Raw genomic sequence first — 16,590 nt, 5'->3', positions numbered from 1 at the left:
TTAGGGAACACGTTTTACATCAAAACGGATACACCTCGGATAAAGTAAGCATTGATTGTTTAGCCAAGATGCCCTCCCCCACCCCCCGAAAGTCAGCAGAGAAGCGGCGAATGCCACTTCGCAGTTAATGAGCTCTCCCTTGCCCTTGACCCCGGACTGGATGAGGGGTTCCATCCCTGGGTCGTTAGACTCTGGGAGAAGGGGTGGCGGGAGAAGAGGAGGGCTTGTTTTTGTTGGGGGATGTGGGAAGTAAGAGCTAGCCTGTTTCGCGGTTTTTTAAGCCCCTTGGCATGCCCTGACCTGATCAAGAGGGAGTCAACTGCTCTCTGGAATGTTCCGGGAGAAGGTGGGAGACTGCTTCCAGACGAGGCCTGTGGGTGCTGGAGGGCACCGGGGGGGTCACCCAGGGAGATGCAGGGCAAGAGACGGGAGGGGCACGAGGGAAGCTGGGGTGCGAGGTGACGGACGCGCGCGGGGGCTGAGGCGGGCGGGTGGAGCTGGCAGCGAGGCAGCGGGGGCGGCTGGTCGGGCGAGAGGATCCCTCCCCGGGCGGCGGCGGCGGCGACACGACCGCGCGGGCTACTGCGCCCAGGCTGTCAAGCGAGCGCGGGGGGCGGGCGGGAGGAAGGGGTGGAGGTGCGAGGGGAGGAGGGCTGGCACCGGAGCGCCGCGGTGTCGGTGCAATAAAAATGCATCCCATGGAACTGCCCATGGAGAAGGACGGGACCGAGACGCAGCAGCAAGAGGACGTGGTAAAAGCGGAGGAGGACGCCCAGGAGGCGGTGGCGGCGGCGGCGGCGGAGGCGGCCGGGAAGTGAAAGGTCTCGCAAAGTTCAGTGGTTGCTGCGGGCGCCGAGCCCCGGGCTAGCGGCGGAGGAGCCCGCAGGACCGCTCCGCGGGGCAGCGCGGCCAGGCGGGCTATGGTGCCGGGGCTTCCGCCGCCCCCGAGGTGCCCGCGCCCCTCCAGGCCGGTGCGCGAGGGTCACGCCACCACCCGGCGCGGCCCCAACCCGCAGCTCCCCGCCGCCGGCGCCCACTGACCGAGCCTGGCGCCCCAGGAGGAGGAAGAAATAAAGAGCCCCGGTTCCTCCCGAGGACTGCTGGCGCTTCATCCCGCAGCCGCGAGGGCTCGACTCCCTCCCGCACCCGCCCGGCCCGGGTCCTCCCGGCTCCTCCCGGCCATGGGGAGCTGCGCGCGGCTGCTGCTGCTCTGGGGCTGCTCCGCGGTGGCCGCAGGTGGGTGGTGACGCTGCCGGGCCCCCAACCCCCTTCCTTCGCCCCTTGTGTTCCCCACCTCGGGACTCGGGGGTGCAGGCGAGTGCAGGCTGAGAGCGCCGAGCTCAGCTCCCAAGGATGAAATGAGTGGCCATGTTCCGCCTCCTTTCCCCGGGTCTCAGCAGTTTAAAATACTGATTTTTTTTTGCAACTGCGATACACATGCCTTTGGATAACCCGATATCCTGGGTGCGCCCTGCCGGAGATAGCGCGACCTTGGTTTTTTTCTCGGTTTGGACTTGTAAAAAACTGCCTTTCCATTTTGTGAGGGAACAAAGGACCAAGCTCGCCATCCCCCGGCACTTCATGGCCTGAGGAATGATGGGGAGGGGTGGCCCAGCGACCCTGGGCGCGCGTGGGCCGGGGCCGCCCTCTTGTTGAGAGCGATCGCCGTCGTCCCCGACCTCATGCTGCGTACTAGGGAGCCAGGTAGGGACACCTGGGGCGGGGTGAGTGGCCTCTCCCCGGGCAGTGGCTAGAACTCAGTGAGACCCCGGGCTGGGACGATAGGTAGTGATCGCCCCGGGTTGCACGGAGCCGGCTTGCCGCCCTTGGGGAATTGGTACCCTGGCCGAGGCTCCGCGGGAGGTCGGAGGCGGGTCTGCTTCCTGTCTCGGTAACTGGACGACCGGTAGAGGCGTCGTCAGATGCGCTCTCCCTCCCACTCCCATCCCGGCTGCCTTGGGCTGCCCTTGGCCACCCGTTCCTAGCTTGCCGTTTCTAAATTCGGGAACCCCTTTTGCTCCTCTCCCTCCTCTTGCAGGTCACCTGGTTTCCAGTTAGGTGTAAGTGCGGTTCAGGGTGTAAGGGGGAAAGAAAGTGAGGGACTCTTTGGCCACTTGGTCTCTCAAACGCATCTCGCTTGCTCCAGAAAGGGAAGTGTGGGCTGGAGGGACGGACTGGTGGAGAGAGAGCATTGGCACACTTCTCCCTTCCCTTCGGTTTCATCCACTCAGCCCCCAGAGACGCTAGCATGAAGTAAAAGCCAGGCTTTAGAGTCTGCATCCCGAACGCGTCGGACTCCTAGGAGCATCCTTGCTACACTTGGATGGTCACTTCTTTAGGGATCTCTAAGTATTGTGTCCACCGATTACTTATCTGGCTCCAGTCTTTTCTGGATTTCTTCCTAGTTTGAAGGGGGGGCATCTAAAATTATTCAGTACTTTTCCCGAGGAGCCGTTAAAGGTCTAAGCTTTTACTTTAATTCTTGCTACTTATGCACCCCTGCATGCACTTGTGCATGCTCCCCCAACCACAAAGTGAACTTTAATAAACCTTTCCCTTTTCAAACCGTGTTATGGCAAAAACATGCAAGCAATCAAGAGGTTGTAAATAAATATCACAAGGCAAGTGTTTCAAGTCAAAAATACTTGTACGGGCAGTATATGATTTTCCCTGAAATGCTTTACAGGTGAGTCATAGCACACTGTGTGTTTGGGTGATCCTGGCCACAAGCAACTGTTGCCCCAGCTAATCAGAAAAGTGGCAAACAGAGTCCAGGCATAACACACACTTGAATTTGACATTTAAAAAATATGCCTAAGGAAGCCCTTTCTTATGGTTGCAAAGAACCGTAAGGCTCGTGAGGCTCGTGATAGTCAGTGAGTGTGTGAAATGTCTCTCTTTTAGTCTAAGCTGTCATTTGGCTTCTCCAACAGTATAGCGATAACAATTCAGAGATGCTCCCTCTTAAGAAGCAGAAACGTGCAATTAGCCGGAATTTGGGGTTTAACTTCTTTTTCCTTTTTTTCCCTCTCTGTTTTAACTTTTAAAATAGATAATTTTACTTCAGGTATTCATAATTAAAATGACAAGCCCAAATTAAGGATTATATTATGTAGTCAGGATGTTAGTAGGTGTATAATGTTTATCATTTTAAGTAATTTTGAAACATTAAAGTCTGTTGGACCTTTGTTTGGGTGGAAGCGCATGTTTCTTTAGGAGGGTGTTTTAGTTCACAGATTATGTTTAAAGGTCCTGTTAGTGGCTGCCAGACTGTAAACATTCTCCTGTTAAGCAAACAGGTAACTACTATAGAACTTGTCATAGGTAGAAGCACTCAAGAGGCAGAGAGCATGTCAAATAAGCTTTTCTGTCATTTGGCAGTTTAGAGGGTTTTTTCTTAGTTACATTTACTTAATATTAAAAATAGATATTGCACATCTTGGCTCCAATGGTCTCTAGCTTTGTCTCCCTAAATGAGATCCCATTGTATACCAATATCTCATATTGATTTTCTTAGGGAATTGGTCCTTTCATGTTTTCGTCTTAAAAATATAGTAGAATTCTACATTTCCTCCTTAATGCATTCTCATAAACATGTTAGATAATGCTAAAGACTCAAATTATATTTGAAAGACGAAATTGAGTGATCTTAAAAACATTGTTGGTTTTTGGTATTATTTATGTCATGACTTCAAAAGCAAATGAGTGTATTTCAAAAATAGAGACTGTTAGAAAGCAGTCCCATTATCTTTAGGCCCATTATCTTTACCCAATGTTTCCACTTTCCTTCCTCTCGCCCTTTACCCAAAGTGATTTTATTTTCTTCTATGTGAATTTTACATGAAACGGGCACGCAGGCACACACTAACACACACACATGCACATTCACACACTTGCATATGCAAATAGTATAAATGCAGAACAGTATTCATGCTCAAATTTGGTAGCATTTCCTCTTTACTGAAAGCCTTGGGGCAATATGGGGATAACTCGACTGTTGAAGATGACTAGGTGGCCAAAAGAGGTTTCCAGATGGGTTTGTCTTGAATAACATATGCTGTCCCATCTCTAGGACTGAGTGGAGTGGCTGGAGTGAGTTCCCGCTGTGAAAAAGCCTGTAACCCTCGCATGGGAAATTTGGCTTTAGGAAGAAAACTCTGGGCAGACACCACCTGTGGTCAGAACGCCACTGAACTGTACTGCTTCTATAGCGAGAACACTGATCTGACTTGTCAGCAGCCCAAATGTGACAAATGCAATGCTGCCCAGCCTCACCTGGCTCACCTGCCAGCTGCCATGGCAGACTCATCCTTCAGGTTTCCTCGCACGTGGTGGCAGTCTGCTGAGGATGTGCACAGAGAAAAGATCCAGTTAGACCTGGAAGCTGAATTCTACTTCACTCATCTGATTATGGTGTTCAAGTCCCCCAGGCCGGCAGCCATGGTGCTGGACCGGTCCCAGGACTTTGGGAAGACATGGAAGCCTTACAAGTACTTTGCAACTAACTGCTCGGCTACATTTGGCCTGGAAGATGATATTGTCAAGAAGGGAGCTATTTGCACTTCTAGATACTCCAATCCTTTCCCGTGCACTGGAGGAGAGGTAAGGGCACATGTTTAACTCTACACTGTAAGTAAGGTAGAAAAATGTTACCAGCCCACATTTTTTTTAAAGCATGAAGGTATACTTGTAGCAACATGAATGAAATTAGAATTTTTCATGAGCTTTATTTGTCATAAATTATTTCTCACCCTTAGACATGGATGTGTAGTCATTTTCAAGCAGGTTGCCCACTGGCTAGGTTTAAGTCAGATTTCTAAGATTTTAATTTTTTTCATTTTAAGAAAGAGTAAATATGCAACATTATCATTTTACCTTAGAGGTTTAAAAGGCTACTGATTTCTTCAGTTAGCAGGACTGCTTACTGTGCTTCTGAAGAGGCAAGAGTTACTGAGACAGCCTATTCCTGGAGCCCATGCTGGTATCTTCCTGAAACTTTTACCGTAAATAGGAAGTAAATAAAATCAAAGCCAAGGGAGAAAAAAATATGTTTGTCAGAAGGATACTTTTATATAACAGAGGAGTTTTACTGTTAAGATTGCAAGAGTGCATAGCAAACAAATGAAGGTAGTTTCTTTTAAGATGCAGAAATTCTTTTTGGACACACATACACATCAGTTGCAGCTTAGGGTCTTGGGTCTATCCCGGGCGCAAGACCATCTCAATATCGTTCTGCAAAACAGTCTCCTTAGCTACTAGTCCAATTTCTGTATGGAATGTTTACTCTTTGTTTCATATTTCCCCTCTCCTAAGGGGGAAACATGTCTTTTTTAACTTGCACAGATGTACCTAGAAAGCCCTCCCCCACTGAGATATGTGAAAACATGGAATTTAGAGGCAATTGAGAGAAAGCAGATTAAAAGAATAAAATACCTCCAACGTGTAGATCAAGAAATATCAATGCAGAAAAAAAGAGAAGAGAGAGTATAGTATTTCTAATTCTAGTACATGACACAAACACACAGAGTAGATAAGTGGTCCTCAACAAGGAGTGATTTTGTTACCCCCCATCACGAGGGGGACATTTTTGCTGGGGAGAGGGACACTGTTGGCATCTAGTGGATGGAGGCCAGAGATGCCACTAAGCCTCCTACAGTGAGCAAGATAGCATCCCTCCCACTACTGTTCCCAACAAAGAATTATTAGCTCAAAATGTCAATAGTGTCAAAGTTGAGAAAGCCTGGACCAGGTGTTAAGCATATATCCAATGTGTGTATTACAATGGCTACAGAGACTAAGATAATCATTCTTCTAGCAGTCATTTATATTACTATTCACAGACTTCCCAGATGATTATGTTTAGTAAACATTCACTGAGCCCCTACTATGTGTGTCAGGCATTGTACTCAGTGCTGCTAATTCTGTCTTTGGTTTGGGGGACAGGGGTGCTTGCCAGGGACTTGATGGAAGGACTGGTGTGGAAACTTCTTCTCCCTCCTACCATAGACCCATATGGACTTTTGCCGTTGTTACCCAGCTACTTCTTCTTCTGTGTACACTCCTCAGACCAGGAACAGAGCTGCTGGCACCAGAGCCAAGCAGGATGTGGTACAAGCAGCACACAGACTATTTTCCATTCTTAGTCTTCTTTCCATTCTTCTCTAAAGTTGGCTTAATATTGTAAAGCTGCATGCACCCTGTCATGATGGACATTTTTAAAGATACCAGGACAGGAAAGAGACAGATAAGTTAGACTCATTGTTTTCTTCTGTGGAGAACACTTTGTGTTGCAAACAAATGAATGGCTTGAGCTCTCAGATTGCTTTGGAATTGATCCACAGGTTCCTATCAGTTCCCTACATCTCAGTGCTACTGGGCCATGTGTACCTATGAAGTAGCAAAAATAGAGTTTCAGTAACCAGATGGCAGGCATGCTTGCTTAGCAAATATCATATTGAATGTATTACAATGGCCCAGCAATTACTTAGAGATGACTAAAGTAACATTTATTTAACCTATAGCAGAGCAAAATCTTGTCTTCTTTAAAGCCAAACTACTTATTGTCATCAATGCTTACATCAAATTTCAAGCAGAGACAAAAATTTACGTTAGATAGATCTTTCAATGTGCAGTCACCTTTTATATCCAGTTAAAAAAATTTTTTTACTGTAGTTGTTACCTCAGCAAACATATTTCAATGGCAAGAAAAACATCAAGTGCCACCTAGTTCTCTCTAGAGCATTATTTGCAAGTGTACATTAAACCATCATAGAATTTCTTCCCTTCAGAGACAGGTTTGGGAACGAATCTTTCCCTCCTGAGTTAGAGAGTAGAAGAGAGTCTTCCTCAAAGGTAAGGACCAGAGGAAGCCCCCTAGGGAATGATTATTATCTACCTCTCGTATGTTGCTTTGGAATATAAATTAGTGCTGAGCTACAAATTAATTTTTCAGTACAACCCTGTATCCTCAATCACTCTCTTTGAAAATTGAGTGATCAGAAAAATAAGCCAATTAATCTAGCATCAAATAAGTAGTCTCAAATTTCATTTACTCCTTATTTATAATACTATAGACCTGTATCTTCCTCCATTCTTCTTTTTTTTAAATTTATTTTATTTATTTTTATTTTTGGCCGCGTTGGGTCTTCGTTGCGGTGCGCGGGCTTCTCATTGCAGTGGCTTCTCTTATTGCGGAGCACGGCGCGCAGGCTTCAGTAGTTGTGGCACACGGGCTTAGTTGCTCCGCGGCATGTGGGATCTGCCCGGGCCAGGGCTCGAACCCATGTCCCCTGCATTGGCAGGCGGATTCTTAACCACTGCGCCACCAGGGAAGCCCTTCCTCCATTCTATATAAGACTTCTCAGGCTTTCTCTAGGTATTATCCTACTACTCAGACTAATATAAATATATCCCAGACTTAATTTGTTTCCATTGTTCATTCTAAAATATTTCTTTGGGCTTTTAGGGCCCTAGAGAGTCCTGTAGTTTCATGTCTAAGAAATCAGATACGCCCATCTTCAGAGTGGAAGGCACCAGTCATCTGAAAGAGGACTTTAAAAATATAGGCCTGAAAAATCCACCCAGAAGAATACTTTTTAAATCCAAGAATAATTTTTAAATTTAAATACTTTTTAAATCCAAGTCAAATCTACTACACAGAAACTTTCTAAACTGGTCAGCAGTTTCAAAGAATAGGATATGGTTATCCTAAAATGTGTCTCCTTTACAAGAGAGGAGATTGACGCTCAGAGGTAGGGCGATTTGCCCAACGACATACAGTTAGTTAGTTATGTGACGCGCTAGGACTAAAAGTCTTCTGACTTTAAGTATAGTATTTGTTTCATAAAACCATGTTCTCTCTCCATTCCCTCTAAGAATTGCTAGCAAAGAGCTATCTGCCTTTCTCCTCGCTCACTCTCTCACATTTGCTATTCATTTGTATGTGACATGAAGGTAAGAAAGAATTTGCCAGATGGCTTTCTCCTGAGCAGGAATGTCCTCTGAGATGTCAGTGGTGTTCTGGGAATAAAAGTTTCCATGGCCAAACCAGATTGGGAAACACTGACTGGGTTTAACAAAATTAGACATTTATAAGTATTTTATAAGACATTTATAAGACTTATAAATTTATACATTTATAAGACATTTATAAATATTCTCATTATGTGTCCTCTGTCTCCAAGTGGGAAGTATAGGATGGGACATTCCCAAACTTATTTGCCCATGCAACCCTCTTTTTGCAGAACTCCGATTACTATCTTTCAGAACTCTAGAGATCCTCAGAGCACAACTTGGGAAATGCTGGGGTGGAGGTATTAAGTGCTCCCAAAATCCTGGTAAAAGGCACAGATGGGGGGAGATGTTGTTCAAGGGGAAGTTTCAGTTATGCAAGATGAACAAGTTCTGGAGATCTAATGTACAACAGTATGACTATAATTAACAATATTGTGTACTTGAAATTTGCTAGGAGGGTGGATCTTGAGTGTTCTCACCACACATACCGAAAAGTGGTAACTATCTGAGGTGATGGAAATGTTAGCCTGAATGTGGTGATTATTTCACAATATTTATGTATATCAAATCATCAAATTGTATACCTTAAATATATACAATTCTTAATTTTCAAATATACCTCCATTTTTTTTTTAAAAAGGCACAGGCAGACGTGGTGCTTGGCATGGTACTGGGAATGGGGGTGGGGAAGGGAGAGATAGAGAACAAATAACTAAGTAAAATATACAGTATGCCAGAGTGTGATAAGTAGTAAGGAGAAAATAAAACAGGGTAGGGAATGGGGAATGCTGGCAGGGGAGGGCTTGCTGTTTTTAAAACAGGTTGAAGGATTTGTGTTTGATGGAACAGACAGTGACAAGAACTCTGAGTTCCTGGCAAGTTTTCTTGAGTGAACAAAATCTATACTTAAGGGTCCCATTTCTTTCAACCTGTTGATATGGAAAAATGAAGTTGTGTATTAAAATGACAAACACTGGTAAAAATCCCTCTTGCTAGTGTTTCTTAAAATGAGAGCATTTGAAAAGGAACCTGAATGTCATTGATGGAAAAGCACATGACTGATGAGTAATCTGAAGCCTGAAGAGAGTTAAGTGACTTGTCTACAATTACTCAGCTGAAATTCGTGTTTCCTGACTCCTAGCCCAGTGCTGTTTCCACTATACTAGTTTGAAATTCCTTTGTACCAAGCTGTGTAGTGTGAAAGATACAAAAACTATATACATTCCTTTCCTTCGTAATCCTTACAGTCCAGTGGGTAAGAGATTAAATGTGATAATTTATGGACTGATTGATTAAATAATATGAGGTAGTGCATGATTAATTCCCCATATGTTGTGAAAATAATATGCTTTGCAAGATCTGAGTATCTGTTTGTCTCTTTAGGCCATTGAAAAGGATTATATTTTAGTACCTTGTGATAAAGTCAGTATGGAACAAATGTGCAGAAAATGATAAATTAATCAGGTTTTTACAGGTATTTATATGTATAATGTCCTAAACAATATTTAGGATTTTTAAACTGAAAAGATAAAACAAAGTAATACATGAGTAGAAATGCTTTCTAAACACTATTCTTTGGTTAGCTACTTGTTTTCTTCAATCATTGAAATGTGCTCATGCCTACTTTTTCAGCAGCATCAGTCATGAGTCACAGTGGCAGCTCTTATCTACTGAAGCTTTCCCATCTGCCAGGCATTCTGTAGAGTCCTCTGCATCCATCCCTTATTTTCACAAGAACCCTGTTAGTTGGGTACCAGTATTGACCCCATTTTACAGACAAAGTACCTGAGACTTAGTGAGTCAGAGTAACTTGGTCAGAGTAAGTAAGTAATGAGCTAACTTGTGCCAGAGCTGGGATGATTAGCTTGCCTTAAAATTATTTATATGATTAGGTTTTATTATAACTCCAAAATTAAAAACAAAACAAAACTAAAACTAAATTGCTCTGGTAATTATTAAACTGTAAAACTTACAGTTTAATTGATAATTTGTAATATGGGTATGTGAACTTTGCATAATAAAGTCAATTTTTTTTACATTAGATAGAAAAATAACAAGTAAAGATTCTTTGCACTTAATGTTACCCAAGATCATTTAAAATAAACTATATGGGAATGAGTATTACAGTCCTTCAGTACCATTTAGCATACTTTTTATTTGATTGATTTGTTTGTTGGGTGGAAGGGAAATACTTTTTATCTAGTTGGTAACCGCTTTAAGTAATTCTTCTAAGTTATTAATGTTATGCTTTGAAGCATATTCTCAGCTCTAATTTTGTTGAACTTTTTTGAAAATAAAATGTTGTATATATTTGTTTAGAGTGTTTCAATTATCCACACCCTGGGGCTACTCCCTTCCTGTAGGGGTGGGGCTAGAGACTTATAACAGCACATTACAAAAAATGGCTTTAGTTTAAGGAAAACCCACAGGATGGTTATCAAGTAAAATTATTCAAAGGAGCTACATTAAAAATTTGAACAAACCAAGAGATTAAATCAATAAACTTTGATTTATTGATTTCAATGGGTGAATACCCCCCCCCCCACCAAATACCTTCTTTCTGGCTATTAAAAAAATCTGTTTAGCATCTGCTTGCTTCCTATTTGTTCTATTGATGGTTTAACTTTGCCAGTATTTGGTTGTAATTTTCTGGAAACTTTGAGAGATCAGATTGCAAAATGCTGAGTTAGTAACTGATGATTCATATTGAAAAATTAAGGCCAGACAGTGAGGAACAGACACCTGGAGGTCAGGTATATCTGGGCATACAAGGTAACTTCCTACCAAGGAGTGGAGAACACAAACCAGACTGGGAGTATTAGAGGCTGGGGGCTCTGGAAGATGAGGAAAATGAATCATGCCAGAGAATATGGAAGTTGCTGCTTCTGATCAGTAATCAGAATTGTCTGAAAAGTCACTGAATGTAATCTCTCTCTCGTCTGCACTCCCATGCACTCTGGTCACTCACATGTAACTATAATATCATGTCCCCCATCTCTTCTATTCCTACAGTGTTCACTTCTTGAGGAACTTTGTCTCCTCTCTCACTGTATTCACTCTGTGGCTCCCAGACCCCCAACCTCTGCACCTAGCACAGATCCCCACAAGGCATAAATGTCCAGAGTACATTTGGAGAATACTTCAGGACAGTGAGGAGGCTGGTGCTGAATTGAATTATATGAAAATAACAGTAAAATGATAATACTGTTTACTAATTGTGTTGGATGTTACACAACTCCTAAGTATCCTTTCAAACTAGTCATGATTCGTTCATTCTTCTTACAAATATTTATATAGTGTCTCCTATGTGCCAACTATTTTAGGAGTTGGGGACACACAGCAAAAAGTCAAAAACTGCTGCCCCTGAGTTTACATTCTAAATGTAAGGTGCTAAACAAGTTAAGTAAGTAAAATATATGGAATGTTAGATAGTATCAATAATAAGTGTAAAGTAAGAAAGAAAAAAAAAAGCAGGGAAGGGGGCTAGGAAGTAGGAAGGGGGTTTTAAATGTTTAGACAGAGCTCCCAGGGAAAGCCTCACTGTGACTTTTAAATAAGGACCTGAAGGGAAGCAGAAATGAGTCATGGGCATGTCAAGGGGAAGAGCAAAGGCCCTGAGGAAGTCTGCCTCCTACTGATAGGACAGTGAAGAGGCTGGTGCTGAAGCAGAGGGGTTGAGGTGTAGTATAACAGGTGAGGTCAGAGGTCAGAGGGATAATGGGGAGGTGTGGGAGATTATGTGGGCCTCATAAGTAGGTGCCCAGGATGGCCCGAATTTACACCTAGATCACTTAAATCCTGTTAATTATTTGTAGCATCCCCTTTCACTCTCCAAGAGATCCCAGTTTGGACAATAAGTTATTATACAGTCATTGAGTTTTATTCTGAATGATATTGGAAGCCACTGGACTCTTGAGCAGAGGGGCAATATGATCAATTTATTTTTAATAGGATTTCTCTGGTTTATGTGTTAAGGAAAGACCAAAGGGGGAAGCAGGGAGACCAGCTAGAATGCTGTTGCAATAATTCAGGCTAGATCTGATGGTGCAATGGACAGAAGGTAGCAGTGGAAATGGTAAAAAGCTGTTGAGTTCTGGATCAGTTTTATGGATAAAAGCCAACAGCATTTGCTGACAGGTTGGATGCAGGGTATGAGAGAAAGAGAGAAGTAAGTATGTTTTTAGCCTGAGCACCTGGAAGAATGGGATAGCCAATTACTGAGATGAAGAAGACTCTAGAGGGAACAGATTTGGGGAGGAATGCCAGGAGCTTATATGTGGACACGTTAGGTATGAGTTGCCTGTGAGACATCCAAGTGGAAATACCGAGTAGGCAGTTGGATCTGTGAGTTTAAAGTTCAGAGGAGAGGTCTGGACTAAATATATAAACTTGGGAGTCATCAGTGCAGAGATGATATTTAAAGCCATGAAACTGGATGAGATCATCAAGGGAGTGGGTGTGGATAGAAAAGAGGAAAGTCCAAGAATTGAGCCCAGGAGAGGATCAAAGTTAGTCCACTGACGCTGCCATTACCAAAAACGCTTGGAACTGCCCAGGCTTATACAAGAACCAGTCTTACCAATCTGCGGGTTCAATGGTTGTTTAATTAAGCAACAACATGAATTCGAATAACATTGACTTGCTACAGTCGAAACAGAGGGTACAAATTCTAAAATGAAAAGTCAGAGGCAAGGCATGAGAACTGCAACTTTAGGTTTTCAAAAGATGAACCGAAACAAATAGGGAGAAGGGAAAGCACTGATCAGGTAATGAATGATGATAGAAAAGGGAGAGGGAACAGTATTGAAGGAGAATGATAACCCTTGAAAATATCATGCTGAAAGAGAAATGTTGATTTTAGGTGCTTTCAGATTTTATAAGGGCCTCACATTCCATTTTATCTTGACTCATCCAACTTTTAATCTTTTTTTGACCCAAAATTCCAGCTATAGGAGCAAGTTTTTGGAATGATTTTTTTAAAAAGGCATTTTTTAAATGCCCCTAAGCTATTACAGTATTGGAAATGAAATTAAAATATAGCATTGTACACATTTTTTCTGCTTAGTGGGCTGTGAAATTTAATTTGCAAAATGTGATGGAGAACATCTACCTAAGGCAAGGGTGCTGTGCAATTAATCCCATTTATGTAGAAGTATTTACATTTTCACAATCTTGAAAAATATTAATGTTTTTATTAATGCTTATGTATTAATGTTTAGTTGTTCTATTAAGGAGGAGAAGAGAAAAGCATCATTTAGAGATCCCAGTATAATGTGCCAGTTTCTATTATGTTGGGCATTTTGTATACATCTCACTTTATCATCTCTAAGAAACAAGCTCTTTTTCTGGATAGTTTGTCTTGTTAACAAACAAACAAAAACAAAACACCAACCCTCCTTCTATGTCATATTTCACTTGTCTTCCTAACTTTCCTGTAACTGACAGGAGCAGAAGTCTTTCAAGGCATCAGCTATGTTTGCCGATGTTACTTTACACTTCATAATCACAGTTCCTAAAACAAAACAAAAAAAGTATGAAAAACATTCAGATGCTTTCTGCGTGACATCATTTGTGCTAACACTCTATCTTTCAGCAGCTACTGAAACAGGTTTCAGTGTTTTAAAATTAAATCAAAGAGAGAAAATTTAATCACTCCCTTATACTGTTTAATCTCCATTAAGAATTTGTGTTTCTTTTTATTTCAGCCAAACTGACCTTGCTGAGGTCTTTGAGGCTTTCCATCAGTTCCTTTTGTAATTGATGCCTACATTTTTCTCATATCCTGTGTCCCAGTGAATAAGGTTCTCTGACTCCACTCCCACCTCCAAATAAAAAGCAAAAGTAAATGGAGGCCACATCAACCACTTCTCTGTCAGAAGAACTAGGCACCTCAGTCTCCAACAACCCATGTTCACCATCCCAACACACCCAAAGGGGTAGGACACTACACTCACCCTGTTGTAACAATAGCTGTCTCTCTGATGATTACCAAAGTTCAGAAGAACATAGGCCCACTGGGGAATCCTTTCTGGGGCAGGGGACATAGTGAAGAGGTATAGTTTGCAACAACAGAAAGGTAATTGTCAACTCCTGCTCCCCAAACCCCTGACTACCTTCCTGCCCACATGCTCTATCAATCCTGTTTGTTACTTTTGGCCATTTTTCTTTCTAATTTTTATTTCTTCTCTTTAATAAATTTAGTTATGTCACATTAGACCACTTCTTTTATCTCTTCTCTGGCCCCCAAATATCTATTTGTCTGCAAAAATGGACATGATACCTAGCCTGCTCCCATGATTTTCTCTCTGGAATCTTCTGTCAGTTCTCTCAACTCCATTGCCCCCTTGTCTGTCCATCACATCCCCATTCTAGATCAATTCTACTGTTCGCCTTCTTGCTCCTTTAGCTAAATAGCTGAACTCTAATGGGAAAAATAATAACACAATTGTGCTGAGAGATACCTCTACAAATTTATGTTTTCCAGCCTGAATTTGGCCCTCAAACTTCCCTGGAAATCCTTTTTCCCTCAGCTCCCTTTCACTCCTGCAATGACTCCTTCAAAGTGTCTTCTCCTCTCCCTAAGACCCCTTCTCACACCCATTGCTTGCTCCCAGCCAAAGAGTTTGTCTCTTACCTCACTGAGAAAATAAAAACCTAAACAAATAGCATTACTGTCTAACCCAGAAAGACCCATCAAGGCGAAAACTGAGATTCATTCTCGATTCTTTTCTCTCCTTCACCCAGCCTCAGTCATTCACCAGGGCCTGTCCCATTCTGCTACTTCAGTGTCTCTTGAGTACGTATGCTTCTCTCCATCCCCACAGCTACAAATGGTGGTGCAAATCATTTCTATGTATTATTGCAATGTTCTCCTGAAGGTTCTCTCTCTTCTGTCTTGCTTGCTTCCCAATCTGTTCTCTATACCACACTCTGAAGGATCTTAATGAAATCTAAAATGCCACTTCTCTGCTTAAAACCCTTCACTGACTCTCCAGCTTCCTCATAACGTAGTCCACGTTGTTTAATGGGGCATGCTAGGCCCTTTCTGAATACCCGCTGCCTCATCCTCATCACTGCCTCTTACACCCCAGCCTCCAGCTCTATCTATTGAACTACTTGTATTACCCCAAGGCGCCATGCTCCTTCTCATCCTCTGACCCTTGCACACATGCTTTCTTTTCCTGAGATGCTCCTCTCTTCTGCTCCTCTCCCCAAGTCCTACCTCTCATCCACTTAGCTAAGTTGTCACTCAAATATTTTTGGATGGATGGATGAAAGGATAGATAATTCCTATTCATCCTTGAGGACTTTCCTTAAACTTCACCTCTTTCCAAACTTCTGGGTTAGGTGCACTATGTATGTGCCTTACACCTGTGCACCCTTACCACACGCTCACCTCTGTCATGGCATTTATCACATTGTTCTGTGAGCTCCTTAAGGTAGTCCAGACCACACTTCGAGAAACACTACCCTTGCGTCTAACATGTTGCCTGCTAAATAGCTGTTTATCAAATATATGAACTCTGAGGCATTATTATTGTTAATATTATCTATAATAACTATTTGTTACCTTTTGTTGTTTAAAGCATCTTTATGGCAGAGTACCTGGTCTGCAGGCACACTAAACAGTATGTTTGAGAGATGACTTGCTAAATGTCTGTTAAGTTAGCCATTTAGGATGACAGATCCTAAGGCAGATAGTTAATTAGTACAATTTCTCAACAAGAACAATGTCGTAGCCTCCATCCCTTTGCAAACCCAAACCACAGGCTCTATTTCTAATCTGCAAAGGCCTGGTACAAAGGGTTGCAGTTTAGACGGAAAGGTACAAATCTAGCAACACCTGTTGGAAAACAGCAGAAGGTGCATGTAAAGGTTAACTGGGGGATTTTGTTCAGTTTTTCATTGATATCATTGGAAATGATTGAATAGAGGGCCTCATGCTTCTGCTCCTGCAGTGCTTCCAGCTGGGCTTCTTTTCACAATGCTGTGTTGGGTGCAAAGGTGGGGTTTTTTTGTGATTCTGGAAGACAGTCACCTTATGACATGGCCTCTGGACAAACCTGTGCAGCTATCTGGTTCACTCAGATAAACTGCCAAAGTTGTTACTCCCTATCCCTAAGAAATATTATTTCAAGTAAGCCAAACCCCACTCACCTGCATTTCTAGAGTTGGGAGGAGAAACTAGCTTTGAAGAAAGAGGTTTAAATATTCTTTTCTTTGAAAAATCAAACCAAAAAAACTTAAAAATATAAAACTTGTAAGTTATGTCTCTTTCTTATTATCTGAACTTCACTGTAGTATATTCCTGCCTTCAGGGAGTTCACAGTCTGATTGGGACTTTTAAATTGCTGTCTCTTAAAGTATAAAAAAATAATTGAAAGGTGCAGAAGGAAATTCCATGGAAAAGTGCACATGTGTGAAGAAGGTCAATGCTCAGAATGGTTGGAGAGTATGGAGTGGTGGGGAATGGAGAAGAGAGAGGGATGAGGGAAGATGAGGCTAACCCTGAAGGCTCAGTTCAGATTATACAGGGTCTAGTGTGCAAAGTATTTTGGACTTGATCCTGTGGGTAGT

At 42.7% G+C, this 16,590-nt stretch overlaps 1 protein-coding gene across 2 annotated transcripts in view; it reads left to right on the top strand.

Annotated features, from left to right (window-relative positions):
* The first annotated feature begins 830 nt into the window (after positions 1-830).
* The window catches only part of NTN4 (netrin 4), a 109,423-nt gene continuing 93,663 nt past the window's right edge, over positions 831-16,590 (top strand). For both annotated transcript variants that reach the window (XM_068561158.1, XM_068561156.1), the window contains exons 1-2: positions 831-1,236; positions 4,073-4,602. In XM_068561158.1, the coding sequence (XP_068417259.1) occupies positions 1,182-1,236; positions 4,073-4,602 (585 nt within the window). In that variant the 5' untranslated portion in view covers positions 831-1,181. The remainder of the gene's footprint in view (positions 1,237-4,072; positions 4,603-16,590) is intronic.

Source organism: Eschrichtius robustus, chromosome 13 (assembly GCF_028021215.1).
Source record: "Eschrichtius robustus isolate mEscRob2 chromosome 13, mEscRob2.pri, whole genome shotgun sequence".
Taxonomy (NCBI): Eukaryota; Metazoa; Chordata; class Mammalia; order Artiodactyla; family Eschrichtiidae; genus Eschrichtius; species Eschrichtius robustus.
Note: the sequence above shows the minus strand (reverse complement) of the source record. Positions and strands in the feature narration are given on the sequence as shown.